The following is a 27,456-nucleotide window of genomic DNA, read 5'->3' as shown; positions in this document are numbered from 1 at the left end:
ACAGTAGACAAGGCTGCTCATCACTTGATTTCCATAGTTTGTTGATTTGAAAATTCGGTAGACTCTCTTTTGTTTTTCAGACTTCCTTTAGTCTTTCAACCAATCCCATCAAATTAAAACATGTTTTACATTATGTGGAAATATCACAATGGGATCATTGGATTCCCGTACATATATTCCTCAGTTCTTGTAGATGTCTTTATTCAATTAACACATTTTAGTTTCAGAATCCTGAAATTCTGATAGGATCCGATGCATTAGTGCTGGGATAGTTGCACCCAATATATAGCTAGAGGTCAAGGCAAGAAGCCAATATTCAGCAAGACCTCCCTAGAACTTTCTTCTGTAAATGATAATGAGTTCCTCCTGGAATCGACTCGATCGACCGAAGCACGACACAGAGGGCAATCGGAATGAGAGTAGAGCCACATATCAATACAAGGGGAGTGAAACGAGTGCCTGCAACGAGGAAGCTGGCAAACAAATTCCCCTTCCGCAAAACCTGTCAAGCACACAACACATTCATCTTCAGCTGGTTCTTTTGACCCCGCAGCTTCAGGAGTCTCCAGAATCCCTTTACTGTACCTGAATGAAGAAGCTATATACGGACTCTGAATGCCCAGGCTCTTCTGTTCCTCCCCTTCCGCCGCGGCTGAACCTGAAGTTCTCGGAGGAGGCAGCCCGGAGTTGAAACCGCACCATCCGAACATTACTAAAGTGTAAACAATAATGGCAATGGCTATACATCCCACCAGGAGAATGCCATAACAAAAGATAGGCATGTTTTGGATTGATCAAGAGGTGATTTGAATAATCTGTTGGGTGTAATTTACAAAGTGTTGATATAGAAGAAGTTGCAAGGGATTAAGATTAAAGCTGCCGGCATGAAGGAAAAACTCAATGGGATGGGATGATTTTATGTGCTGTAGAATGGAATCTCATGGCCGCCGTTTTGGATTAATTGAATCACCTGGTTATCCAAAGGCGAAGATTCTAATAGATACTAAAGTTTAATTCCTTGTAGAATCTACAGGAGTGTTGGTAAGGAAATGGACAAATTAAGCCAACTTCTACAACTCATACTAATGTGGACATATTTTGGCTTGAAGTTCAAATTAAAACAAACAGTCTGTAAATGGCCAATCTGACAATCTAAGGTCATTTGTTAGAATTAAAATCCTATTTTATATTTGCCCTAGAACGATCAAAAGAAGGCAACGATATTAATTAAATTGAATGGTTTTGCGTGAATCTCTAGAACAGTGTAAAGTATAAACCAATATATATAATAAATATACTTCAGATTCCAAAAGCTCTTGGACCCATTAACCTTATCCTGTATTTTTATTTGAAGATGCCACTAAAGAGTGACTTTGATTATTTATAAATATAAATCCAACTTTGGCTAGTTGTGTGTGTGAGCGTGAGATGGCAAACACCAGAGGAAACTTCAGCTTTACTGCACTTCAGCCATTGGAGCTGCCCACCATTTCAAAGGTTTGCTTTCCAAATCAAGATCTTCTCTTGTTTTGAGCTCTTTTTATTTTTATAGATCTTATACCCCTTTTACATTGATGAGTATTTTTGGTTGAGATTTTTTCCTTTTTATTAATTACCTATCACTATCTTATGATTACAAGAGCTCTGTCAATTGTGCATAAAATATTACTTGTTCTGTTGTGTGTTTTAGAAAGTTATCTGAGTTGATAAATTTTGTTCTGTATGTGAACAGTTCAAGATTGGACTCTGCCAGTTATCAGTTAGTGTAGACAAAAATCAAAACCTAATTCATGCTCATAATTCAATTAAATTTGCTGCAGAGAAAGGGGCAAGGCTTGTTATGTTACCTGTGAGTTAATTATTAACCACCAAGTACTTGAGTGATTCCAGCTATGTATGCCTAGTTGATGTTGGTTATGTTTTTTATACAACAGGAAATGTGGAATTGTCCTTATTCAAATGATTACTTTGCGAAATATGCTGAGAATTTTGAGGAAAAGGATGCTTCACCGTCATTTTCAATGTTATCAGAGGCTGCTTTGAGCCTTGGGATCACCATTGTTGGTGGCTCCATGCCTGAATGCGACAGTGGTATGTTGTTTAATACTTGCTGTGTTTTTGGAGCAGATGGAAAGCTGAAGGCTAAGCATAGGAAAGTAATTTGGTCTAAAATTATTCGATATGGTTTTGATTTCATTGACGTTGATGGTAAATCTCAGGAAAATTATGAAAAGGAAGATATAGAAGGTTAAACATTTGAAAGAATTAACTAAGATTGGTCTTGTTTTGCAGGTCCATTTGTTTGATATTGACATCCCTGGGGATATTTCTTTCAAAGAATCTGATATTTTCACTGCAGGAGATAGACCAACCATGGTAGATACAGGTTTGCATTTGGTCAGATAAAAAATTTAGTTGTTAAATTATGGTGAATCTTGCATTTTCTGCAGGCTTGCTCAGAGGACTTTTGTGTTTCACTCTAACCAACTTTTGCCACATCTCATCTCTTTTCCATGTTCTTCCTTCTACATTACATATGCATCTCTTGCATTTTCACTATCCCATTGTTCAAAATAGTAAGGAACTGACACATTTTCATTTGTCGAATGCAGAAATGGGCTGTATTGGAGTAGGAATTTGTCATGATATACACTTCCCAGAACTCGCAATGCTATACAGCGCAAAAGGTTTTTTGTTAGTTATAAAACTCCGGTTTGTAACAAACTATGCTGACATATTTATGAGGCTGAATTACTTGTGTGAATGTTAGGTGCCCATTTAATATGTTATCCCGGGGCATTCAACATAAGCACTGGTGAACTATTGTGGGAGCTGGTACAGAGAGCAAGGTAAGAACACATTGGCTTCTTTAAGCAGCAATGTTTCTGAATTTGGCTTAAAGCCATCTGTTAAAGTTTTTTCATTGGTTTTCCCCATTTGTGCTCACATTTTCCAGGGCAGCTGATAACCAGGTACCACAAAAGCTGATATTGTCCATATATTAATTCAGCTATAGCCTAAAAGAATGTCTGATATGAGTGATATGGTTGTAGTTGTTTGTAGCTACTTGCTCGCCTTCACGAGAATCCAATGGTTCCTACATGATATGGTGTCATTCCACTCTTGTTGGACCGGTATTGAAAATTTTGGCATTGGTTACTTTGTTTACATTCTGAGAATAAAAGCAGCATTAAGAAAAGGTCTTGGTGAACTGATAATGGCTCTATTTTTACTTTAACAGAACGGTGAAATTATTGCAACGTCCGGTCATGAAGAGACAGTAGTAGTTGCTGAGATTGACTATTCAGCTATTCAACTCCGGAGGTAGTGTCCTAATTCTCAAGTTTAAAAGCTAAACTTGTATCAAGTTCCTGATTGTGTTCATAATGTTTTTGATTATAGAGAGCACATACCCGTTCAGAATCAAAGGCGGGGAGATGTATACAAGTTCATTGACTTGGTTGAACATAAGCCTTGAAGCATTAGTAATGGACAACAGTCCATGTAAACTCAAAAATGTTATTAGATTATTCTGTCTTGCAAATTAGTGACCATCTTGAGAGACTGTTCAGTAAATTTTTGTATGGGAAATAAGGTTCCAGAGTCTTGCTATTTTGCCTCAAATTCTAAGGTTGTACGAGGCATTTTGATGTTGGTCACTATCATGGCTTACTCCCCATATATGTAGAACAATGTTTTGAAAACCGGACCGGGCCTTGACCTGGTTAAAGGCCTGGTTCAGGGTTAGATCGTCAAGGTACCCGTTGGTCCAAAAAGTTTGAAATTTTGTAAAAACATCCCTAATTTTTTTTGAAATATAGCAAACATACCCCTGTGATGTGTTTGGGTTTTGACTTTTCTGGCTACCAAAATTCAATTCGACACCATCACTTGGACTGCCGTCCTCCACTCTACAAAACCCTTCTAACCTTGGAACTTGGTAGCCCCCTATTTATCGATTGTGACTTGCGTATTGAGTTGATTTTTTTGACCAAATTTTGGTTACTTTTTGGCCTCCAAAATTTGATCTGACACCACCCCTTGAACCATCGGCCTCCTTTCTACAAAACCTCTCTAACCCCAAACATTTGGTAGCCCCCTGTCCGTCGACAGTAAGATTAGGGATTTGGGTGAATAGTAAAATTGGAAATTCAGATCGGAAAGTATGTTGGTCGACAGTCGAACTAGTCCGATCGGCTGGTCCATTCCGGTTTTCAGAACATTGATGTACAATGAGTTGGTGTTAATTTTTCTTTTTTGTTCTTTAACTTAAAGTTTGTGTATCTTAATATTTCTTTATCCATAAAAAAAGGGCAAATCGGCATTCAGCTGTCACATTAATAATGGGTGCAGGATAAGTGAAAGCCACTTGTTATAATCTATAACCCTCCAACAACGTAAATTTCCCACGAAAACTAGCCACCCTTTTGACTATTCTGCAAAACCCCCAACTCAAAATCTGAACGTGACCACATACAAAATGACCAAAATTATTCATGACAACAAAGAACTTACCCCCACATACCAAATATTGTAAGACCGAACATAGCATAACTCACTACCTACACATAAGCAAAACCCTTGACCAACTAAAACAAACACATGCCCTCTTACTTAAAACCCTACCTAAAACCCACCACCAAAATTATTTAACCCAATTTCTCTTCCATCTCCTTAAGCTATCCGGTGATAACTTGAGCTATGCACGCCAAGTGTTCGACAAAATACCCAATTGTAGGAATCAATTCCTCTGGACTTCCCTTATACGTAGCCATGTTGTTCATACTCAATTTAGCCATTCCATTTGGTTGTATGCTAAAATGCAGCGGTTGGGTGTATTGCCATCTGGGTTCACTTTCTCTTCCGTGCTCAATGCATGTGCTCGTATGCCGGCATTTCTTGAAGGCAAACAAGTGCAGGCTAAAGTAGTGCAATTAGGTTACTTCCGGAACAAGTTTGTAATAACTGCATTGCTTGACATGTATGCAAAATGTGGGTTTGTATTGGACGCGAGAAGATTATTTGATATGATGGATGATGAGGATAAAGATCTTATTGCATGGACTGCTATGATTTGTGGATACACTAAGATGGCTATGATGGATGATGCGCAAAGACTGTTTGATAGCATGAGCCAGCGCAATGTGATTTCTTGGACTGCAATGGTTGCAGGGTATGCAAAATGTGGTGATATGAGAGCGGCAAAGGAGTTTTATGATAGGATGATAGAGAAGAATTCTGTGACATGGGTTGCTATGATTGCAGGGTATGGGAAGTGTGGTGATGTGAGTGAGGCTAAAAGAGTGTTTGATGAGATTTTGGAACCTGATGCTTCATGCTGGGCAGCAATGGTGGCTTGTTATGCACAAAATGGGTATGCTGAGAAAAGTATTGAATTGTATAAGGTGATGAGAGAAAAAAATGAGAGAATCAGTGAGGTAGCAATGGTGGGAGCTATCTCAGCTTGTACACAACTTGGAGACATTGAAATGGCAACTAAATTGGCTGAGCATGTGGAGCAAGGTTGCTGTGGTAAGTTCTTCTGGTTGTACATTTTATCATTATAGAGTTTATAAATGGTTTTGAAACGCTCACATTAATCCGTATCATGAATATTGTTGTTGAAGTCTTTGGTGGTACATATACACTAAATGATCTCTACAACATAAGTTTGTAAAACAGATATATGGATGACGTGATACTACTCCAATTTAAGACTAAGACTATTTTTTTTAAGAATGATGTGGAAACGATATTTCTTTTTCTCACTCTTTCAGAGCGAACACTCTATGTATCCAATGCACTTATCCATATGCATGCAAAATGTGGATGTTTGGTTCAAGCTCAGAGAGAATTTGATAGAATGAAGGAAAAAGATGTGATATCATATAGTGCAATGATCATGGCCCTTGCTGAACATGGGAAGTCCCAAGAAGCACTGGATGTATTCTTGAAGATGAAAAATGAAGGAATAAAGCCAAACCAGGTCACATTCATTGGAGTCCTTAATGCATGTAGTCATGGAGGGCTGGTTGCAGAAGGGTGCAAGCACTTTGAGAAGATGACTCGAGTTTTTCGTATGGAGCCCTTGACTGAGCACCTTACTTGCATGGTTGATCTCCTTGGAAGGGCCGGGCAAGTTGAAAAGGCATACAGTCTAATAATGCAATACAAAAATGCCTTTGATGGAGGAACTTGGGGAGCTTTGCTGGGAGCTTGTAAGGTTCATGGTAATGCTGAATTGGGTGAGATTGCAGCCAGGAATCTCTTCCAACTTGAGCCCGAGAATCCCGGAAATTATGTCCTTTTGGCAAATATTTATGCATCAGTAGGTAGGTGGAAAGATTCAGAGAGCGTGAAGATGATGATGAATGAAATAGGAAAGAAGAAATCTCCTGGTTGTAGCTGGATATCAAGTTCAAATGAATAAAGAATTTTCACAGCTTTTTGACTTTTTGTTTGTCAGCCTCCATACTTGGCCAAACTGATGTTAGTGTTTGTTAATGGTTATACAAGTTCATATTAATTTCCCAATTCCTTCATGACAATATTTTGAAAAATAATGAAAATAATTTTGTCACATGTATCCATCAAACATTAATAAAATTTGTAACATTATCTATTCAACCAAGTAACCAAGATTAATAATACATTATAACAGAGTATTAAATATTAATCAGAGCCTCATTTAGAAAATTTAATTTAAGATACAATCCAGGGCCAAAATATATGTGTATTCTGGATAGCAGACTCGATATGGCCTAGCCATACAGTAATTTGGGCGCACCATACTTGCAGCCGCAAATTGTTCTTCAATGCCAACCTCATTTGATAATCAAAGGTGAGCAGGGCAGTATCCATTGATGTATTCAAGTCTTCAAGGGAGCTTTCTTCTCTCGGTCAGATATTCGAGCAGGAGCATTTGAATGCGACTTGAATCGACCTCTCCCTCCATCTTCCCTTTCCTGCAAAATTCATATCACAAGTCTTCAATTTTCATATCTAAATTTTTTTTCGTTTATCACGCCCAAAGTGGACACCATAAACTCTATTTTCTAAAACAGAAAAAGAAATTAAAAGTACACAGAAAGGACAAAATTTCGGCTGAGAAAGAGCTAAGAAAACAGCTGCATAAAGCCATAAACTCAAAAGATATCAACACCTTTTTCTTAACAATCTGAACTACATCCTCATCTTGAAGAACATGACCGAGGCCACAATGCTGTGGGTAATGCCTTGCACTTATACCCCACACTAGCACATATTTCACATCCTTCACCAAACTCCTGTGGATGTGATTACAGAAGTCTTCCACTGTGCAGCCACCTCTATCCTATCAAGTACAAGGAGAGAGAAAATAAAGAAAAAAGTGAAAAGAGAACAAAAACCAGGAACTTAGCACTGAAAGAATCCACTAATAAACAGATGTGTTCATTTTATAAGAGGAGGGTATATGACATACAACAGAGAGAACTACAGGCTCGCTGAAATCAGGTTGCTGGCCTTGTGGTTTTGTATAAACTCTCACAAGTCCCATTGCATCCCACATCCTTGCGAGCAGTCTGTCTAAGTTAAGCTGTACAAGGAACATTAACAATAAGTTATTGTTTCTCTAAACAACTCACATCAAAAGTGAAATTTAAATGTGTATCGTGCTCAAAGTACTTCCAAGTTGCACCATATCTTGGAATCACACTTGAAGTCACATTATTGAGCTTGCTGGCCAAACAATGCATGATAGGACATAGCAAGTACACACGGAAGAAGAATGCATAATACATTTAATCTGATAAATCCAATATTGTTGTTAACTGGCCAAAAGAGAACAAATGCAATTGGCTGGTCATAAGGCTTTTACATGCCATTAGATTCTAGTGGTGCATCGAGTTACATAATAAATATAATCCTTCATGCCTCATTTACATTAAACAAAATATATTGAGTGCAGAACATGCCTTTAGATTGCAGCTAATGACAACAGAATTTGGCTGCCGGGCTAACTTATCCACATCATCAATACCAATAACATCTATCTTATTGTAGACATATATACACTTCATGTATTTACGATTTCCTTCAATGACATCTATAAGATCATCCACTGTGGCATCCTCTCGAAATAGCACCTACAATAAAATCCATCACCAAATAAGTACCCTTTTCTTTGAGATAGCAGGTAGGCAGCACAAGAGATTAAATCTAACCCATATCAGAGAGTATACATAAAGAAGCATGTAAAAGAGAAATTATATTGGGAGAATCTACAACAGCAATCCATAAAGCCTAAGTAGCATAGGTTGTAGATAAAAAGAGAAATTATCGAAAAAATATGTGCAGAAGAAAAGGAAATCATATCTTAAAGCTTAGTGCTATGTTCTTGACTCTCATTTTGAAGAACAAGTCATTCATTGAAGAATCTTATAAACATTAAAGAGACCTCTGGACTTCCATATGCAATGACAAATATAAAACTTAACTTTACTTTTTTCCAAGAAAAAGATGAAAATTGACACATAAGAAAAGCATTGATTCAAGAAGGACATGAACTGAAGAAAAAAGAGAGTTATAATATCATGTCCTTATGGCCCCATCATTTCAAGTTATCAGTGGCTAGTTTAGAGTCTTTCATACTCAGGCAGCAGTAATATCTGAATAAGCAAGAACCACTCCCAGATTTGGTTGCAATCCATTAACTGAATACAAACACAACTTAACTGATATACAGGCGAAAACTGGATACCTCTGCATTGTGAATTTTGTATTCATGTAGAATTTGGTAACAAAGCTTCTCATCCACATGAGTTAAAGGTGCGGTGCTGTTGAATGAAATGCCACCAGTTTTTTTCTTTTTGAAATAAATCTGTCAATGGAACAACAACAAAACCAAAACAAAGTAAACCCATTAAAATATATCCTCAGAGAAATTGGGAAAATATAATAAATGCTCACTCATTTTCCATATATTTGACAAAAAAAAAAAAATGCAAGAAAAAAAAACTAAATCAGAATCAGTGCAGAAAATAGCAAAGTTGGTGAGAAAGTAAAGATGAAGAGCAGTGGAAGCATAATAACAGAGAAGAGGCATATATTTTGAATGTGAAAATTACTCATATATCACCAATATTAAGACAATAATTCATTTGACTCAAAAGTTTTACAGACATGTAAAGAGAAAAACTTACTTGAGGTGGTCTCTTGTTTAAACGCAATCCCACAGCTTCCAGTTCTTTTGTTAATATTTGTCGGTGACCCTCACTCTGAGGTATTTTCAAATAGATCACATGAGAAGATTATGGAAAATTTGACAAATGCTTAAAAATCACTAAAGAAAAATAAAATATAACAGCACGTGCAGCAGTGAAAAGAAGCAAATATAAGATAAACTTCCACACATGTTGCATAAACATTAACATTATACCTTATACGACAAAAAAGTTAAAAAAAAAAAAAAAAAAAAATGGATAGTGTCAAGTAACTATTGATCTCTAAAGCTTAAGCTGATGAAAAGGGGTCCAACAATACTTTGTACACTCTACTAGATCCTCTCACATGCAAGGCCTAATTTATTTAATGGATAGTCACAGGGTTATACCAAAATTGTAATACTGTTAATTGCCTTAAAATTAATTTCCCAGGCAAATAAGTCCAATAGGTCCCTGTATATGACCTTATTAAGAATTCATCAAGCTAATGCAATAAAGTTCAGTCATCCAGATGATTAGTACAACTAGAATATGAACACTTACTTTTGAAGCATCGAGAACCATCAACACAATGTCTGAAGACTTGGAGACTGCAATAACCTGACAGGTAAAGAGTCTCATTATATTTCTGGAACTCATAAGATATACAACCAAGCTTGGAAAAAGAATAAACAGCCAAAGAACATGAGCAATATTCATCAACATTAAAATCTCCATAAGAACTTTTTAAAACAACATCCGATCAAAATCAGCGAGGATTTTCCTTTTCTTTGGGCCCAATCAAGTGACTGACTATCATATAACAGACGCTCACAAGATACAGACAAGAAAAGATAAAAAAGGCAGTTGAAAAGTTTTTACCTGCCTTCCACGTCCCTTGCCTTCAGAAGCACCTTCAATAATTCCAGGAAGATCAAGCAGCTGAATTTTAGTATCATTATAGTGTATGATACCAGGAATGCAGGTAAGTGTTGTAAATTCATAAGATGCAGCTTCTGAATGGGTGCCTGTTAACATAGTTAAGAGGGTAGACTTCCCCACACTGCAATCAAATATGATCACCATTGGACATGTTATTTCTGTCTCTCTCTCAAATACACACAAAGTGAAGCAAAAGAAAACCAAATTTTAACTCATAAAGTTAACAAACCTGGGAAAACCTATCAGTGCAACACGTCCATGGCCATATTTTGTAACTTCAAAGCCTTCTCCAGCTCCACTAGAACCCTGGTTCATGAAAATAAACGATAAGAAGAAACCTTCAAGACAGATGAAAAGCCCCTATTCATGTGCCAGGCACATCACTCACACAATTACCATAAGAGTTAAATCATGCACATGACTGAAATATATTCACCACACCAAACCAAGATGGAAACACCAACTAAGTAAATCTAAAATTTCTAAATATGCACTCAAAGTTACAGAATAACAAACCCACATACTTTTGGAGGCTCCAACAATTGTGTTCTTAGTTTTGCAATCTTTGCCTTGAGCTGACCCAGATGATACTCTGCAGATCAATTCATTACAATTACAGAAACAGAAAACAAAACTAAACCATTACACAAAAGAAATTGCCATCTTATTCAGAGTAAAATCCCAGTAATGTTATCAAAATAATTTCCTATAGTAAAGTGCAACATCAAATTTGTCACATACAACTTCATATTAGTAACAAACCAACTGGTAAACAAAACATTGGTACCAATGGCATAAATTATCACTGGTGTGAACTTTAATATCACAAATGTAACATTGCACATTAGCAATTCCAGTAACGTTAACGAAATGATATCTTTTAGGAACACACAAAATGGCATTTGTAACATCATTACAATACCATACTAATAACATCCAGTATCATCACACGATACCAAAGGAAAATCCCCGTAACTTCCCGGGTCTAGTAACCTTGCATGAACCATAAAGAAAATACATAAATTAAATGATTATATACAAGCAATTAACTTACCTGTGGCTTTATTTTTCTGGGTGCGAGCCATCTCGGCTTCGATTTCTTTAATCTTTTCAATGATACCCATTTTTCTATTTCTTTACTTCAGCTAATACCAACAAACAAAATAAACAAAAATCAATAAATAAGCAAATAATGAGAAGCTAAGCAAGTTCAAGTTCAAGTTCATAAAGATAACCGAATTGGAGGATGTTAAGTTCATGGAATCGGAGAGAATTAATTGGAGAGAAACAGAAAGAATGAACTCTGTTGGTGGATGACTCACCGGAACCGAGTTAAGACGGATCGCAGCAGCCAGCAGCTGATAGAGAGGTGCNCAATTAACTTACCTGTGGCTTTATTTTTCTGGGTGCGAGCCATCTCGGCTTCGATTTCTTTAATCTTTTCAATGATACCCATTTTTCTATTTCTTTACTTCAGCTAATACCAACAAACAAAATAAACAAAAATCAATAAATAAGCAAATAATGAGAAGCTAAGCAAGTTCAAGTTCAAGTTCATAAAGATAACCGAATTGGAGGATGTTAAGTTCATGGAATCGGAGAGAATTAATTGGAGAGAAACAGAAAGAATGAACTCTGTTGGTGGATGACTCACCGGAACCGAGTTAAGACGGATCGCAGCAGCCAGCAGCTGATAGAGAGGTGCCTGCGAGTTTTCTGTTGAAAGAGAAAAGAGAGGGGACATGAAAAGGGCTTAGCATGAATGAAGTTTCGGGCTTACTTTTTCAAGCCCGATTATGTATTAGGCCCATTTTGTAAAGGCCTTCGGAATTTTAGGCCGACACAGTTACTGAATACCTGAGCTTCTTCTTATCAACGGTTTGACACAGAAAATAGGATTTCTATGGCAGTACTATTGTATTGACATATCGTTCAATATCATTAATATGCATCTATTAAGTTATTTTTATATTAATTTATTCATTCATATTTTGACACATCACTTTATATAAATGACTTTATATAAAGTAATGTTTTAATAATCAACCTAGGGGTGAAACTCAACAAAATGGCCAAGTCTCAGGTTGATCGGTTAAACCAATTTGACCGACATATCAAACAGATGTCTAAAGGTTTAAAATTCAATAAAAATAACCTTAAAAATTACATATAAGTTCCTATAGGTTTGAAATCTTGCAAAAATACCCAAAACACTACTGTCGGTATCAACAACCCAAGCCAAATAGGGCTTGTTTCCGGCAACGAAAACACTCTCCATCACCATGAAAACACTCCCCTCAACCTCCTGGCCAAAACCCATCTCACCCCTCCCCTGTTTGCTCCATTAATCGCCAACAACAGGTCGTTGTTTTGGCTAATTGATTTTTGCCTTTTCCGATTGATTCACTCACTAGAAATCACTCCCTTAACCACCTTTGGACTCACCAGCACTTCCCTCTCCAAAAGCCCCAACATAATTATTGTCATATGCTCGCTGATCGCTGTCCATAATTCTAGGGTTTGGGATAAATAGTTAAAAGTGATAACTCGTTTGGCAAAGGCCCCAAGTCTCGATTGAACCGGTTCAACCACTGGGTTGGGTATCAAAACACTAGTATAAAGTGTTTTTAAGTATAGTATTATTCAATTTTGAGCTCGTTCTCCATTTGCATCTCTGTTAGTAATTCATTTATCACGCAAGAATTGTGTAGAAAACATTATTCAACAAGTCTTAAGCAACAGATTGACGATATCAATGCTCACATCTTAGTTGTTATTTAGTGCCACAAACACAAAGGTCACCTCTCGCAAAGCTTATCGCTTTGGAGTAGGTCACAATTCCTGTGGTGGTCTAAGTTGATCAGTAGAAGATATTGCTTTGTTTGGAGCAGTACAAGTTTTTATTGTCTATCACATTTATGACTTAGCTGGTAGGTGTTAGTAGATTCCGAAATTAAACCCCAGTTATAAAAAAACAAAAAAAAAAGGTTTTTATTCCCATCTCTCCCTGCTGCCTCAATTGAGGAAAAAGTAAAAACAAAACCAACCAAAACAACCAATTAATTAACAAGTAAAAAGGTTAAGCAGAAAAAGCATTGTATACAAAGGAGATGAAACACCATAAAATTACATTGGAAGCTCATATTCGTAAACAACTAAGTTTATGTCAGGATAATTTGTGTTAATCAAACACCTCTAATTAGTAACTTTATTTTTAACTTTAGACAGCTAAAGTTTGTGTGATATTATTTATTTACAATGTTACAAGTACCCAGATGATCTTGTTTCATGTACATTATTTCTACCAGTTGACCCGGCCAACTTGCTGGTGCTACTAAGATTTGAGGGGACCTGTGACTGCCTCTCTGCGAGCTCTCTAACTCGTAACAAAATCGGAGCAGGAATCGGCATTCCAGATGCATGTTTCCGGGAGTTTATCTATGTTACCAAACAGAAAAATTCAAGGCAAGAATTTAAAAGATTTATTATTCAAGTTATTGAACTTGTAAGTCGATGACAATGCAAGAAGCAAAATACTCACCCTTTTATCTGGAGGTGTCTGTGCAAGGCTTGCTTTCAGCAAATTCCTCCACTTGTCCTAAAAAAATAAGGTACGCAGCTTAAAAATATTTGTGATTGCCAAAACTGGCCCAGTATTTAGCGAAGATATATTTTGCAAATTGCAATACAGAATTTAGGGATCCAACCATTATATGCATACCTTGAGATCGACAGAGGTGCGATATGAATAGGATGCAAAGGCAAGCCTTTTGATCTCAGACCACCTTCCAGCACCATACCTGGATACACCCTCAACAAGTTTCATAACTTCAGAGAGAGTCCAAGCTCGGTGATGTTTCCTTCTCACTCCACCTTTCCCAGTTGGCACAGTGACCACATTATCGTCTGAAGTATCTCCAGATGGATCTACATGTTTCGGCTCCATATTCTGCCCCTGCTCAATTGAAACCATTGAAGAGAATGGCTTAGGCTTCTCTGGTTCAACTGTAAACTGAGTAGCAACACAATCACATTGCAATCAGTCCATGAATTTCAAGATGAATCAATGAAATAATCTCAGCAAAAATGGCAGATTACTTGATTAAATAGTCAAGACAGTAGGAATGAACAAAAACTTGAAACAAAGTACAAACAACCAAAACACAGGTGAAAGCTGCGCAGCCGCATGCATCCCTGCTGAACAATACTTCATGACCATGAGAACCATAACTCATATCAAACAATTACCAGTTTATGCTACTTTAGTTTGCAAAACCTAAAATTTAGGTATCAATCCTGACATCCACGCTTGCTTCATCCACTTATTTACCTCCTACTTCTCCCAGTAATAGAAGGTAACTCTCCATCAATACAAGTGATTGGTCTGAGGAATGTTAACAAATCTTGTCAACCACTTTTTTCTTATAACTTATCATCACCTGTAGAGCCCTAACTGCATTCTAAAGACATTAGTTTCAATGTAACAAAATTGTCAATGTTTGGAAAAAATAAAAAGGGGGGCAGATGCAACTGGCAAAGGACAAACTTAGAATAATTATTTCAGAGCTTGAAACAAAAATATTTTCATAGACCATTCATTCACTCTTGACTAGTTGGGACTTCACATTCAAAACTAATTTATGAAGAGAAATATAAGTTTGGTCTCTTACTGGATGCTGCATCTTCTCAACAGTAGATCTGGCTTTCAAGACTATGTTCCCACTCTCATTATTTGGTTGAGAACTATGTACACTGAAGGCCGTCTTGACCAGTGCAGCTGTCATGCCTATGCCCTGGGGATGAAATTCCTGCAGAACATAAATGAAATAATGTCATAGAAGTACTTCTTCTCTGTACAAGAACCAATTACACAACAGAACAAACAAAGAAAAAAATTGGAAACAATAATGGTGGCCCATTCATGTCTACCATACTATTTACTACCACAAGGTCCACAGCCTCTTTATAGAAAGTGAAAAATTAAATGAATAAATAAAGGAGAAGCAAGTACATCTACATATATAATAATGCCAAAAGGGGGAGTAGCCTAAGAAATATAATTAATTCATGCTATTAACTATCTATAGCATGAGAAGCGCAAAATATACAAGCCATGTTCAGATTGCTACGGCACAAAGGACCTTACATACCATAAGCGCCATGACATTTTTCCTTGGACGGCTTCTTCGGACTCGAGAAACATATGGAACCTGAACTCCAGATCCTCCGAGAGAATCCAGCCTCATCACAAAAGTTCCCCTATTAGAAGAGGCAATTCCAACAGGCCTAGTGTTAGATTTTGGGGACATCTGTCTCAGACCAGAATTTTTTGCTGAAGGTATTGACTTTCCACTTGACTCTTTGGACTCCACTTCTGAGAGTTCTTCAATATATCTTCTTGTTGGTTTCCGAACTCTTTTAGCAGCTACCTGGTCTGCATGAAGATCTTCACTTTTATGATCTTTGTCTGTGCTAGAGTTTCTCTGTCTCTCAACAGATGCAGTTTGATGTTCTTCCATCTGGCTACTGTGGTTAGTTGATGAATCTTTGCATTCCACATTCACTGCTCCAACAGCTGTATTGCTCATAGAAGTAGTACCATCATTGTTGCAGCTTTCTTCCTTACCCTTGCTCAATAATTTGTTATCTTTAATTATGAAACTTGATGCCGAAACATCACAAGAATTAGTCAACCCCATGGCAATCCTTCTCTTAAGCCACTGCTTGTCCTTGACAGTTGTCTCCCTCCCAAAAGTCGCTCTAAAAGTTTCATGTAGTTCTTTGATTGATAGATTGTCCAAGCATATTTCTCCCTTTAGCCTAGAAAAATCAGGTTTTGAACTAGTACATACAGCTGAAGCTGATGATTGACCTTCTATCAGTTCGTTTGATGGATTTGAGCACTCTCCAACACTCCCAGAGTGATTAATATGGCTTTTACTCAAACTTGGGGAGGAGGGAGTGTCATTTCCCTGCAAGGGAATTTCAGATTGGAGCTTCTCATCAATGCCAGGCATTTTATCATTCTGATCAGAACACTGGCCCTCTACAATCACATAAGCAGAAGAATGATCAGGAGATCCACAAGCTAAGAGATGACTCTCATCCTGTTTGACCTTTTGCAACATCTCCTCAATGTACTACAAGAGATTTTATAGGCCAAGAAGAATCCAAGACAATACAGTTAAATTAATACTTGAATAAACAAGAATCAATATAAATTTGCAGATGTACAAGCACAAAACAAATCAATAACACTCAGTGAAAAAAATCTATAAACAGACCAATAAATTAAACAATGAAAGTCCTGGTACCTGCTCAGCCAGCAGTAAAATACCACTATAATCAATAAAAATTAATCCATTGTATTTTGAAAAAAATTTGAATCTGTTATCATAAGAAATTTAGTCAATACCTCAACATGTGTATTTGATTTTCCTGCATCAACTTCTGTGTTTTCAGACTGTGACAAACCTGACAGACAAAGATACTTCAGATGTTCAAAACACATATAACATGATATAGTAAAATGCAACAAACCAATAACAATGCCTGAGATGTTGATGTAGCAAGACCTCAAGCGGACATCAGATTTCTAATAAACTGAAAAAAGGCACAGAAAACAGCTAGAAGCACAAGAGACTAATTTGCTTTTACATAACTAAGTTTGGAAGTTATAAAGATCCAGGGTGGTGAAGGGTGCCATGGCCACCCAAAAAAAAAAAAAAACAAGGAATTACCCAGATCAAATAGTGGAAATATTTTCATAAAACTGAGATTCGCAAATTGAGAAATTAATTCTATTTAGCCTGTATTAGTACAAAAATCCTTTCCTACAGTCAGCAGGCATACACATAATCTGTTTCATGCTCTTAAAGTAAATGTTCAAAAGGTTTCATGCTATAACCATTACAGCAGATAGTAGTCGTACTATCAGCAAGAACAGCTTCTATTTCATCTTTTTAAAACTAATGTTCAAAATATTTCATGTGTTATGATGTTCAAAATGTCTCATGCAGTAGTACACAGATAAACCTTCTGAGCTTTCTAACTGGGGCATCCCAGATGAAGACCCTCCACTCTGCCCAGTGTCTGCAACTAGATGCATTTCAATCTTATCATCTGCAAGCAAGTTTCCAACCTCCATAATTTCATCATCAGTCGCAGGAACTAACCTCCCATCTCCCTCAACCTGTCAATCATGTAAGACTATAGAATTTCATTTCCCAGCTCAAAGAAAGCACTTTAAGACAATGGATGAAACAGAATGGAAAATCTTTGAGCCCCGTCATCCACTATATCAGCACAGCATACAATCATGAGATACAATTTATTAGATTTAGCTTCTGCTTGCTTCTTTACTGATTAAAACAAGAACAGTACGATTGTGATCCACTTTAAAAATACAGGGGTCATGGCCATAGATCATCCTTCGAACTTATACAATGACCTTCAAATTAAAATTGCTATCAGTTGTTAAGCCCAGTTTTCACATCAACCTCATTTATCCATTCAAGTCAACAACAAAAATTTAATGATAAGATACAAATCACCCATCATATGTTTCTAGCAACTAATAAGTCTACCATTTAACCAGGGTGATTAAATTAGTAACTACTTAACAGATGACGTTGAATTTGAAACACTAATATGCATGAAGAGGTGGTTCAATTTATTTCCATCAAAAGTTGAAGATGCAATATCTTTTCATCATATTCAAGACGAAATAAACAAGCAGCAGTTATAACTCTCATTATGCATTGTTTAACAGAGAAAATAAGGCTTCATCTCAAAGTGAAAAAGCTTATATCTCAGTATAAAAATTTAAGGAGTGAAAAAATGAGTTCCTCTTAAAATTCTCAAATTCTTGGAAGCTACTATGTATCCTAATAAACAAAAAAAGGGTGTTTTGCCAGCATGTGAATTGCAGTTCAAACACAAAACTACATTTACACAAGCCAAGTAACAATACACAATATGAAGTTTCCTCAAAGTTTACAATTGAAGGAAAACCTTCCTCAGAGTTCTAAGTCCAACTTTAAACTAAATTAGAGTGATTATAACCGTCTAGGGCAACCACAAATCAACATAAACAAATTTTCTTCATTGGCATACGATAAAACAACATAAACCAACAAGTCATTACAATTCTACATATGTAAAAACTGTACCCGAACAAGCTTGTAAACAACCGGGTCTGCACCCAGCTTTGGAGAAGACAACGAAGAGCTACTTTTCTCAACCCCACTTTCCTTATACTTCCCTTCCTCATTTCCCTCAACTTCAACCACTGTTTCCATGGAAAATCCACCACATGCAACTCAAATACACAAACTGAAAACCCACCCAAAAAACACAGGAAAAAAAACAGAAAACAAATCAAAGTCAATTTTTCCTTCCCAAAGCTATAAAATCATCAATAAAAGGAAACCCATTACTGGAACTCCATTAATGAACTCACACAGCCAATCCAAAACAACAAACAAAAATACCATCAACAAAGCCAAATTTCATAATACCATCAGCAAAGTTTATTTTATTTCCTAGTCAAAGCTAAAAACCAAAACTCCACCAAAAAACATAAAACTTCATTAACCTCCCTTGAAATTTGACTAAATTACAGATAAACCCCACTAAGTTTGAAAAAAATATCATAAACCTTCCTGAAAATGAAATGATAAAAACCTGTCATAAACACTCTAAAATTTATCAGAGACCTCCTTAAAAGAAGAGGATCCAATAGTAATTAGTTCAAACCTCATTAGCGATGAATAAATGGAAACAAAAATAAACCTATAAATAAATTGAAGTCTAATTGTACCAACTGTATCCACTACATGCAAAACTCAAACAGAAACACAATATAAATAAATCCAAATTCATCTCCAATTTTCAATACGCATATTTTTTTTGACAATATTTTTATATTTCAAATTTCTCATCGTCAAAACAAACCCAATTAACTAAAATTAAATTTCATCTCAATAGTAAGTTTAAATTTAAAGCAAAATCAAAACGAATTGAACGAGTTTTGACTCACCATAGAAGGAGTGTAGTAAGCGCGAAAGGCGACCGAGTTGACTCAGTGAAAGCGAGTAAGCTGCGGCGACTGAGTAAAACTTTGTCAGAGAGAAGCTTAGTGTGTGTGTGTAAGAGAGAGAGAGAGTCAGAGTGTATGAGCGCGTGACGATGTTGCGTATTGTGTGTGAGTCACAGTTGCGGATTCGAAATTTCGTGTGAGTTGGATTTCATAAGACGACGTGGAGTCCGGATTGCTTTCGTGCCGGTACGGTATTTTGGGTACTATTCGTTAGGTTCATTGTTTCTAAATTTGAATTTCCTTTTATAATTTAAATATAATTACTATCTTGATGTCCATTNGTGTAGTAAGCGCGAAAGGCGACCGAGTTGACTCAGTGAAAGCAAGTAAGTTGCGGCGACTGAGAAAAACTTTGTCAGAGAGAAGCTTAGTGTGTGTGGAAGAGAGAGAGAGAGTCAGAGTGTATGAGCGCGTGAGAGACGATGTTGCGTATAGTGTGTGAGTTACAGTTGCGGATTCGAAATTTCGTGTGAGTTGGATTTCATAAGACGACGTGGAGTCCGGATTGCTTTCGTGCCGGTACGGTATTTTGGGTACTATTCGTTAGGTTCATTGTTTCTAAATTTGAATTTCCTTTTATAATTTAAATATAATTACTATCTTGATGTCCATTCATACCAAGTTCTTAATCTTACAAATTATTGGAAATAATGGATCTCATTAAATAAATAATTTAACTATATTATATATCTTTTAATTTTTTTTTGTCTTGGTGAGCGAGAAGGTATCAGCTAACCTGTACGTATCTCTACTAATCTCTCAGAATCCTAAAATTAATAACCAAGTAAATCCTCCTGTAGCCACTATATTATATATCTTATAATTTATTTTTTATTATTATTATTTTTTTTTTTGTGACTAAAGATGCTAGGATCAGCTTATATGCACTTCGATTAATATCCAAAACCCTAAAATTAACGATCAGATAAACCCTCCAAAAGTTATCCCTATTAACAATCAAGAGAAATCAAACTTAAAACCTCTTAAGTAACACACTAAAGAGTCCATGCCGTCCGACCAACCAAGAGTGGTTATATCTCATAATTTTTTATTTTTTTTTTCCGAGAAAGTAATAGTACTTTCAATTAATAATATCAATAAACAAGAACTATGATACAAATCTCGCTCACATTAAGATTTGAGAGTAAAAAATATATGTCCTTTGTTTACATTGAATCAACGTGATAGACACAAATACATCTATACATGTTTTTCTTAAATCCCTGCTACTTAAGCTTTCTGCAACCTCCATAAGAATTGTTGAAGATGATGACTCCGATCAAATAGAGGTAATGCCGCCGGAGATACATACCCTTAGCATCCCTCAAATGTGATGTCGACTAAGAGAAAACTGACAACAGAAAATAAAACTTTTATGTCGAACGACGACTAATTCTGCAGGAAAAGGGTTTAGTGTTTAGAGCTTAAGATTTAAGTTTTATCATGTTGTTGTAATGGACGGCCCTCACCATACTATTGAACAACAGTGAAGAGTGAGTAAGCTGATCTGTCCAAGGAGCACCTATGGCTCATTCACGGTATTGTGAATAATATCAACTCTTCGTCTACAGGCTGACCGGAGGATGTCATGTATCCTTGTTAAACACAATGGCCTCGGCATGCTGAGAATTGAGCTTTACGCGAAGAATAGCCTGCACATAGAATGGCTTATTAGAACGATCGTTCAGATTGTCTAAGTACCATAGAATATAGATAGAAAAGAAGCAGCTCATGAAGAAACCATTGCGGTATCTTCTGAGTAGGAATGTAGGAGTTCCCGAACTCCAAGAACTAGAACAAGTTCAAAGAGACTAACAAACGCCATATTTTCATTTAAGCATTGTTGCAGATCCGCTTAAGCCATCATTATTGGGAAACGGAAGATTAAATCAATGCTACTGTAAAAATCATACAGAGATTCCACAAATCGAATGCATGATCTCACAACAAAAGAAAAGGTCAGATCACAAACTAATAAATTGGTTAAAAAGCTGTAACATTGTGGGCCGAAGCAACTGAAAAGAGAAATCAAATTCATTATCAGAATCACCTGAGGATGTCATGAGTTTAAGTTAAGCACAACAGACTCGGCGTGAGGAGAATTGAGCTTTCCACAAAGAAGAACCCTACACATAGTATGGCATAATAGATATATAAGAACAACATTGTTTGGCACAAAGTTCAGCACAGAACATAGATAGAAATAAGTTTTTAAAGATAAAGGAATCACGCAACTCATGAAATTACAATATGTTCTGAATAGGATAGAACGAATGTAGGAGTTCCAGAACTCCGAGAACTATAACGAGTTCAGAGAGACTAACAAACTCCAAATTCAGTTTAAGCATTGTTGTAGATCCGCTTAACGCATCATTATTGGGAAACGGAAGAATAAATCAATGCTAACAACAAATTTTGATCTTCCAAGCAGTGTAAAACATATCATACAAAGATTCCACAAGTCAAGCCTTAATCTCACAACAAAAGAAAAAGGTCATACCACAAGCTCATGAAGATGTCAATTGATTAAAAAGATATAACAATGCACCAGCAACTATATGAGAGAAATCAAATTAAAAGAATAAAGTCCTTACTATATGGTTTCAAATTTCAACAGCTACCACTTCAAAAAAAATACTAAAATAGACTTATAAAAAAGGAAAGAAACCAGATTGCGAGCAAAAACAGAAAGTATCCACACCTTTGATATTAAGCAGCAAGTTTCTGCAAATATAAATATAACATGGTTGTAGAGTAAAAGGCACTGGGTGAAAATTCAAATATGCATTGTTAAGCATCCTCTTAATACAGAATCAATGGTCAGCAAAAGCCTAACCCAAGTAATGCTTTTCAAAAGAAACATGTTTCACTTAAAATATTCAATCCAATCCAACTTCAATAAAGAACACAAAATACTAATGTAGGAGTTCCCGAACTCCAAGAACTATAAGAAGTTCAAAAAGACTAACAAACTCCAACTCAATTTAAGCATTGTTATGGATCTCTTAGCCCACCATTTCTGGGTAAGGGAGGAGTAAATCAATGCTAACAACAATAAAATGTTTTTCTGTTAAGCAACAAAGATTCAACAAGCCAAACCCCAATACAAAATCTCCCAACCAAATGAAAATTCATACAAGCAGCTATCAAAGACACAGCATTTTGTGTCTTAGATAAAATTTTCTAAAAATCCAAAAGCCATTTAGCAATTTTCAGGCTAAATTGTGTTGATTCATGGATCAATTAATAAAGAGGTTTCTTTTATTATACCAATAGATTGATTCTTTGCACAAATAAACAGAAAAAAAGTAGCATTCTACAGTGAATTAAAACCAGAAAAGCTTTCTCCTTTTTGAGGATTAAGCATATTTTCACATTTCCCATTAACAATAAACAATAATATATCATTAAGAAATTAATAAACTCACAAATCCCCATAAAAATTCTATAAAGAACACAATTACAAGAACAAGCATGACCGACAAACAAGCAGTAATTTCCAAGTGGGCATCTTAGAAAATGATCATCGAAAGGGTAAATTTTTTCACCAAACAGATTCCATGGCCCAATGGATAAGGCGCTGGTCTACGGAACCAGAGACTCTGGGTTCGATCCCCAGTGGAGTCGCTGATTTCTATCCAAAATTTTTGACTTTTTATTACTTACTAAATTTTCTCACCTTGATTTCAAAGCCGGAGCAGGAGCAGCCATCTTGGCAACGGAGAAACGATCTGCTGAGAAAAAAGCAGAAGAATTGAGAAGAAATGGAGGTGGGGTGAGAGATTCTGAAAATTTCTTACAAAGGTAAAAGTCAAAATGACAACTGTAAAATAAATCAAACTAGTCCAGAAAAGATAAGGCTAATGTTTGATGGTGACCCACCAAGATCTCATCATCATCATCATCATCATCATCAATGAGCTGGATTGTGGATCGTTAAACCAGGAGAAAATATACGCTGCAACCGTGCACATTGCAACCAACCCATCAGCTTTCATCATCCTACACAACATAGGGGTGTATAAGGAATTGCACATGTTTGTTTATCGGTAGAATTATCCACTTTAGCGGGAATGAAAACCAACGGTTGGCTGATACAATGCAATACTAGCAGACGGGTAGTGAAGCTGAAAAGCTATTATCAATGGCGGGTACTGCTTTTTTTTCGACTCCCTTCTTCAAAACTTCACTCATTTCTTCTCCTTCTCCCAGAAATCCATGTAACCCCGGTCCACCTTTCGTGTTAAACATCGAAAAAAGGCCTCTTTATCGATGCTCCGCCAAGAAAAAGATCAGCTTTGTTGATCAAATTTTAGACTACATTGAAGGTACAGTACAGAGTATTGGAAAGTTTGAAAATTTTGAGTGTGGTTTGTGTAAAAAATGGAAACTTTTTGTTTCTATGTTATATGTTATGTGTGTGTTTGTGTTGGGTTTGTAGGGGGTCCAAAGTTGAGGAAATGGTATGGGGCACCTGATCTACTCCCAAAAGATGGATCGGAAGATAAATTGGAAGATGACTATCCAGGTGACCTAGAGGCCATGGATGTTTATGTTTAGAGTTTATATATAGTGTATATGAATGTCTTGAAGATTGTTTAAACTTGGAATTTTACTGTAAAAAACAGATGAAGAAAGGAATGCTGTTTTGGTAACAGATGGAGATAGTGAGATTGGTCAGGTATGTGTGTGTTTTGCGCCATTGATATTCATGTACAAACTTCGCTTAGATATAAATTGGTGTATATTAGAGGTTCATGACTTGAAAATTCGTGATTCATAGCTTAAAATTTGGAAGGAAGTTCACGACTAAGATACTTATAGTGAAATAACATTGATTAAACTACTTTAATCCTACTCGAATAGTAATGACATTATCCATTTAATCTTAAGATTTACGATTTTAATACACATCCATTTGACAACTAGCCTCGATTCATCTAATTTCACTATGCCATTTCAAGGGTCTTTGTCTCTTTGATGTTGGATCTTACTTTTGATTGTCTTAACATGATTTTGAATTCAGAATTATGAACCTTGGATGTGTTCTGTACCTTATATGCAGATGGTGATATTGTCTTTGATTGTGAAACGAACTCCAATAAAAGCATTGGTGAAGAATAAGCGAAGTGCCATGGAATCCTTTGGAACTTATGTTGAGGTGGGTGGTAAAAGTTGTTGCTTAAAGTTTCTTACTTAATTTTCTACATTTACATTCAAATGACTAATAATATCATTGCCTGTTCTCAGTCAATGGTTGGAGACACAAGTAACAAAACCTTCCTCAAGAAAGCTCTTCGAGGCGTGCGGGCAATCATATGTCCAAGTGTAAGTGTTGTTCGTGTCAATCTTAAGTCCCTATTCGTTACTGAGTAACGTTCAAGATATCTTTTATCAACCCTCAATTACTTACTTTGCCATTAACTTGTACTAGAATCCTCTGTTTCCTTCTTTCACAGGAAGGCTTCCTATCAAAAGTTGAGAGCCTGACAGGAGTAAAGCATGTAATTCTCTTATCTCAGGTATATATTCTCTCTTTCCCTCGCTCTCACACACAAAAACAACACAGATGAGTATGTGCGTGTGAGTGAATATAAATAAAAGCCTTGTCAATCTAGTAAAGTTTGTACATTATTGTGGTTTAATAAGGCTGCAGTTATCTGCTTATAGAGGTAGCAGTGGCATTCAAGCTCTCATGAAAGGAAATGCTAGAAAATTAGCTGAGCAAGATGAGTCTACGCTTAAGGCCTCAGGAATTTCTTACACTATCATAAGGGTTGGAATGTTGGAAAATACTCCAGGTGGAAAGCAAGGTTTCAGATTTGAAGAGGTACACTATACAATATACATGTACGCTTTGTAAGCATAATAAGCTGGAACAGTTTCATTTTTTTTATATTGAACAAATAAACTGAGAAGTGTTTATCTTTTTTGGTTATGCATACTAACAATTCAGATAAGATTTAACCCCCCTCTGCTCTTCAAAACAGGGTTGTGCCGCAGCGGGAACCCTTAGCAAGGAGGATGCTGCCCTTATTTGTGTGGAAGCACTTAACGCAATCCCACAAGCAGGACTAACATTTGAGGTTAGTGACAGATACTTATAACCATGCATTCATGTAAACAGAGTTGTATGTAAAGCTCAAAATCAACCACATTTTCTTAAATGTTAAGTATGATAAGAAGGTTCATTTAAGAGGATGTTCAACAAAAAGTAAAACTAAATTATAAGTATAATTTTGAGGAAAAAAAAAAAAAAAAACCCTTTTTAGAGTTATAGTTTGATTGAACCAACTCTTAGTTCCGTCTATTTTATGTGATAGTCTAGACCAAACCAAATAAATATTGTCTTGTTTTGAGTTTAGCCCACATAAATTTTTTGGGTTTCACACAGCTGTTCTTCCCCCGAAACACATCTTCTTAGTTGAGGACCTAAGTCTTATAAACTAGTTTAAACTCTCATTCACAGGTAATGTAAAATATGACAAATTTGTATCTAATGAAGTCATTCTTACTTTATTGTCAATTCAGCCTAGGAACAATATGAAAATGGAGTTATTGCAAAGAACATCAAGAAAAAAAATATGAGAAGTGGCCTATTTCAAAGATATAATCTAAAAGAGACAATCAACTGATTATATTTACAATGTAATATCCTAAACAATACCTTGTTTATGTATCTTAACCCACCATTTTCTTTATTGTTTTTTGTTCTCTTTTGCTGTGTGTGCTAGTAGGTGGTTAATGGAGAGGAAAAGGTTTCAGATTGGAAAGAGTGTTTGACTAGATTGATGGAAAAAGCACAACAATAACTTCCACTATTATGCTTAAACAATGCACAGAATCTTGCCAGTTGCCATCCATTTATTTTGATTTTTTCAGTGTTGATATTTCCCATAAATTGGTCGACAAGAGGAAGAAAGGGAGTGCTTATTTGTTTGTTTGAACCACAATCTGCCTACATGTTGCTACAATGAAATGGTTTGTCACTTTCTCCATGGACCATGTGAATTTCAAGTCTTCTTGTTATGTCACTTTTGGAGTTAAATAAGTATCTGTAATTTTGTCACTTAATTAGTATATTTGCGAAAATCGCTATCGAATAAGAGCTATTAAACTTTCTCTAATTCGAGAAATTATCGACTGTGATACAAAGAAGTTCAGGTGAAAAAGAAGAAAAATTGAGTTTTGATTCTAAAGTTGTGGAGTCTTGTGTTCAGATGAGGGACCATTTGGCTTTTGCCTAGGAGCAATCTCTTTCTGTGTCTCTCTCCCTTAGCATAATAAGGAAGTGAATCAAAATCAAACTCTCATTTGATATAAAAATTGAAGGAACAGAGAAAGAAAAGGAGACAACGGAGTAAAGACACAGTTACATGCTTTAATGTCTGATTCCTCCACTTCATGTGGATAGCATGCTGTATATGCATAGGATTTTTTAAACCAAAATCTTCCTTCCCATCCTTATCAAAAGTCTTGAGATTCCCCATCTCATTTTCCACAAGGAAAATATATTTAATCTTTTCAAATATTCTTATCATAACTCTAGGCAGAAAATTGGATGCTCCATTAACAAGATCACAAGTACACTTTCTTTTTTCTAAGTACTTTTGAATCACATGGATTTATCATAACGATGCATCGGATCTATCGATAATGAAGTCTTTACAGGATCTTGTACTCTAAACATGATTAATTGTATAATGCAGACTCAAAATCTGCAGAATGAAAAGGAACCAGAATACTAAAAATGATGCTCTAAAATCAAACGCATATCTCACCTTAAACGTGATTCACGCCAGAACACACGGTATTAGAAGTGTTTACAAGATCTAACATATGCAGGTATTAATAAATTATCATTGCAATAATGATCATAATGTCAACAAGGACTAGTTATGCCTAAGGATAGATGGAGTTAATTTAATATGTTAGTTCAAAAGCAACATAGTTCCAGCATCTGCAATCCATTATTAACATTAAAAAAACAAGGAAGACTTTATTTCTATGCAAATCCATACGCAGAAAGAACAAGGAGTAAATAAAGAAGTAGATTCTCTCTCTGTCCCCATGTTCCCAAACTCTTATTTGTCCTGGCTTGTTGTAAACAGCCTGACAAATCATATCTTCTTGACTTCATTATCACTTTAAACAAAGAAGATGCTGTATTTACTCCAGTATATCCATCCACCAAGGACTAATTGTTTGGGCATTCGATTAGTCAAAAAATAA

General features: G+C 36.1%; 6 protein-coding genes and 1 non-coding gene across 12 annotated transcripts; 4 read left to right on the top strand and 3 right to left on the bottom strand.

Moving 5' to 3' along the window:
- Positions 1-296: 296 nt before the first annotated feature.
- LOC116120034 (RING-H2 finger protein ATL39-like) lies at positions 297-782 on the bottom strand. The gene has a single exon (XM_031405969.1). It carries the CDS (start codon positions 780-782, stop codon positions 297-299), a length of 486 nt encoding a protein of 161 aa, XP_031261829.1.
- Positions 783-1,377: 595 nt separating this feature from the next.
- On the top strand, positions 1,378-4,239 carry LOC116120029 (omega-amidase, chloroplastic-like). 2 transcript variants are annotated; one of them, XM_031405962.1, is made up of 10 exons: positions 1,426-1,497; positions 1,733-1,849; positions 1,935-2,156; positions 2,293-2,386; positions 2,613-2,687; positions 2,771-2,849; positions 2,957-2,972; positions 3,054-3,134; positions 3,242-3,324; positions 3,403-4,239. In XM_031405962.1, exons 1-10 carry the CDS (start codon positions 1,429-1,431, stop codon positions 3,476-3,478), a joined length of 912 nt encoding a protein of 303 aa, XP_031261822.1. In that variant the 5' UTR covers positions 1,426-1,428; the 3' UTR covers positions 3,479-4,239. The 2 variants fall into 2 exon arrangements, with proteins under 2 accessions (XP_031261823.1, XP_031261822.1); XM_031405963.1 differs by lacking the exon at positions 1,733-1,849 and having other exon boundaries at positions 1,378-1,497.
- Positions 4,240-4,342: 103 nt separating this feature from the next.
- Positions 4,343-6,515, top strand: LOC116120047 (putative pentatricopeptide repeat-containing protein At5g37570). The gene is made up of 2 exons (XM_031405993.1): positions 4,343-5,532; positions 5,778-6,515. The coding sequence occupies exons 1-2, from the start codon at positions 4,497-4,499 to the stop codon at positions 6,428-6,430; spliced, it is 1,689 nt and encodes a 562-aa protein (XP_031261853.1). The 5' UTR covers positions 4,343-4,496; the 3' UTR covers positions 6,431-6,515.
- Positions 6,516-6,582: 67 nt separating this feature from the next.
- LOC116120026 (developmentally-regulated G-protein 2) lies at positions 6,583-11,883 on the bottom strand. Of its 2 annotated transcripts, none has more exons than XM_031405957.1 (12): positions 11,447-11,497; positions 11,179-11,269; positions 10,649-10,716; positions 10,354-10,430; positions 10,065-10,245; positions 9,747-9,803; positions 9,183-9,257; positions 8,741-8,860; positions 7,956-8,126; positions 7,463-7,576; positions 7,163-7,333; positions 6,583-6,965 (listed from the first exon to the last, which is right to left on the bottom strand). In XM_031405957.1, the coding sequence occupies exons 2-12, from the start codon at positions 11,246-11,248 to the stop codon at positions 6,870-6,872; spliced, it is 1,200 nt and encodes a 399-aa protein (XP_031261817.1). In that variant the 5' UTR covers positions 11,249-11,269; positions 11,447-11,497; the 3' UTR covers positions 6,583-6,869. The 2 variants fall into 2 exon arrangements, with proteins under 2 accessions (XP_031261817.1, XP_031261818.1); XM_031405958.1 differs by lacking the exons at positions 11,179-11,269; positions 11,447-11,497 and adding exons at positions 11,511-11,601; positions 11,779-11,883 and having other exon boundaries at positions 6,584-6,965.
- Positions 11,884-13,203: 1,320 nt separating this feature from the next.
- LOC116120037 lies at positions 13,204-19,319 on the bottom strand. 3 transcript variants are annotated; one of them, XM_031405974.1, is made up of 9 exons: positions 19,165-19,319; positions 18,296-18,458; positions 17,160-17,316; positions 16,540-16,598; positions 15,275-16,264; positions 14,795-14,932; positions 13,846-14,136; positions 13,666-13,722; positions 13,204-13,562 (listed from the first exon to the last, which is right to left on the bottom strand). In XM_031405974.1, the coding sequence occupies exons 2-9, from the start codon at positions 18,422-18,424 to the stop codon at positions 13,386-13,388; spliced, it is 1,998 nt and encodes a 665-aa protein (XP_031261834.1). In that variant the 5' UTR covers positions 18,425-18,458; positions 19,165-19,319; the 3' UTR covers positions 13,204-13,385. The 3 variants fall into 3 exon arrangements, with proteins under 3 accessions (XP_031261834.1, XP_031261835.1, XP_031261836.1); XM_031405975.1 differs by having other exon boundaries at positions 13,846-14,079; XM_031405976.1 differs by lacking the exon at positions 18,296-18,458 and having other exon boundaries at positions 19,165-19,302.
- A 3,459-nt stretch (positions 19,320-22,778) lies between these two features.
- TRNAR-ACG lies at positions 22,779-22,851 on the top strand. Its single transcript has one exon. It is a non-coding gene; the product is annotated as a tRNA-Arg (tRNA).
- A 428-nt stretch (positions 22,852-23,279) lies between these two features.
- On the top strand, positions 23,280-26,354 carry LOC116120046. 2 transcript variants are annotated; one of them, XM_031405992.1, is made up of 9 exons: positions 23,280-23,552; positions 23,666-23,752; positions 23,853-23,905; positions 24,290-24,385; positions 24,475-24,552; positions 24,684-24,746; positions 24,881-25,054; positions 25,215-25,310; positions 25,959-26,066. In XM_031405992.1, exons 1-9 carry the CDS (start codon positions 23,369-23,371, stop codon positions 25,959-25,961), a joined length of 834 nt encoding a protein of 277 aa, XP_031261852.1. In that variant the 5' UTR covers positions 23,280-23,368; the 3' UTR covers positions 25,962-26,066. The 2 variants fall into 2 exon arrangements, with proteins under 2 accessions (XP_031261852.1, XP_031261851.1); XM_031405991.1 differs by having other exon boundaries at positions 23,281-23,552; positions 25,962-26,354.
- The last annotated feature ends 1,102 nt before the right edge of the window (positions 26,355-27,456 follow it).

This window comes from Pistacia vera, unplaced genomic scaffold (genome assembly GCF_008641045.1).
Source record: "Pistacia vera cultivar Batoury unplaced genomic scaffold, PisVer_v2 Contig918, whole genome shotgun sequence".
In the NCBI taxonomy this organism is placed as follows: Eukaryota; Viridiplantae; Streptophyta; class Magnoliopsida; order Sapindales; family Anacardiaceae; genus Pistacia; species Pistacia vera.
Note: the sequence above shows the minus strand (reverse complement) of the source record. Positions and strands in the feature narration are given on the sequence as shown.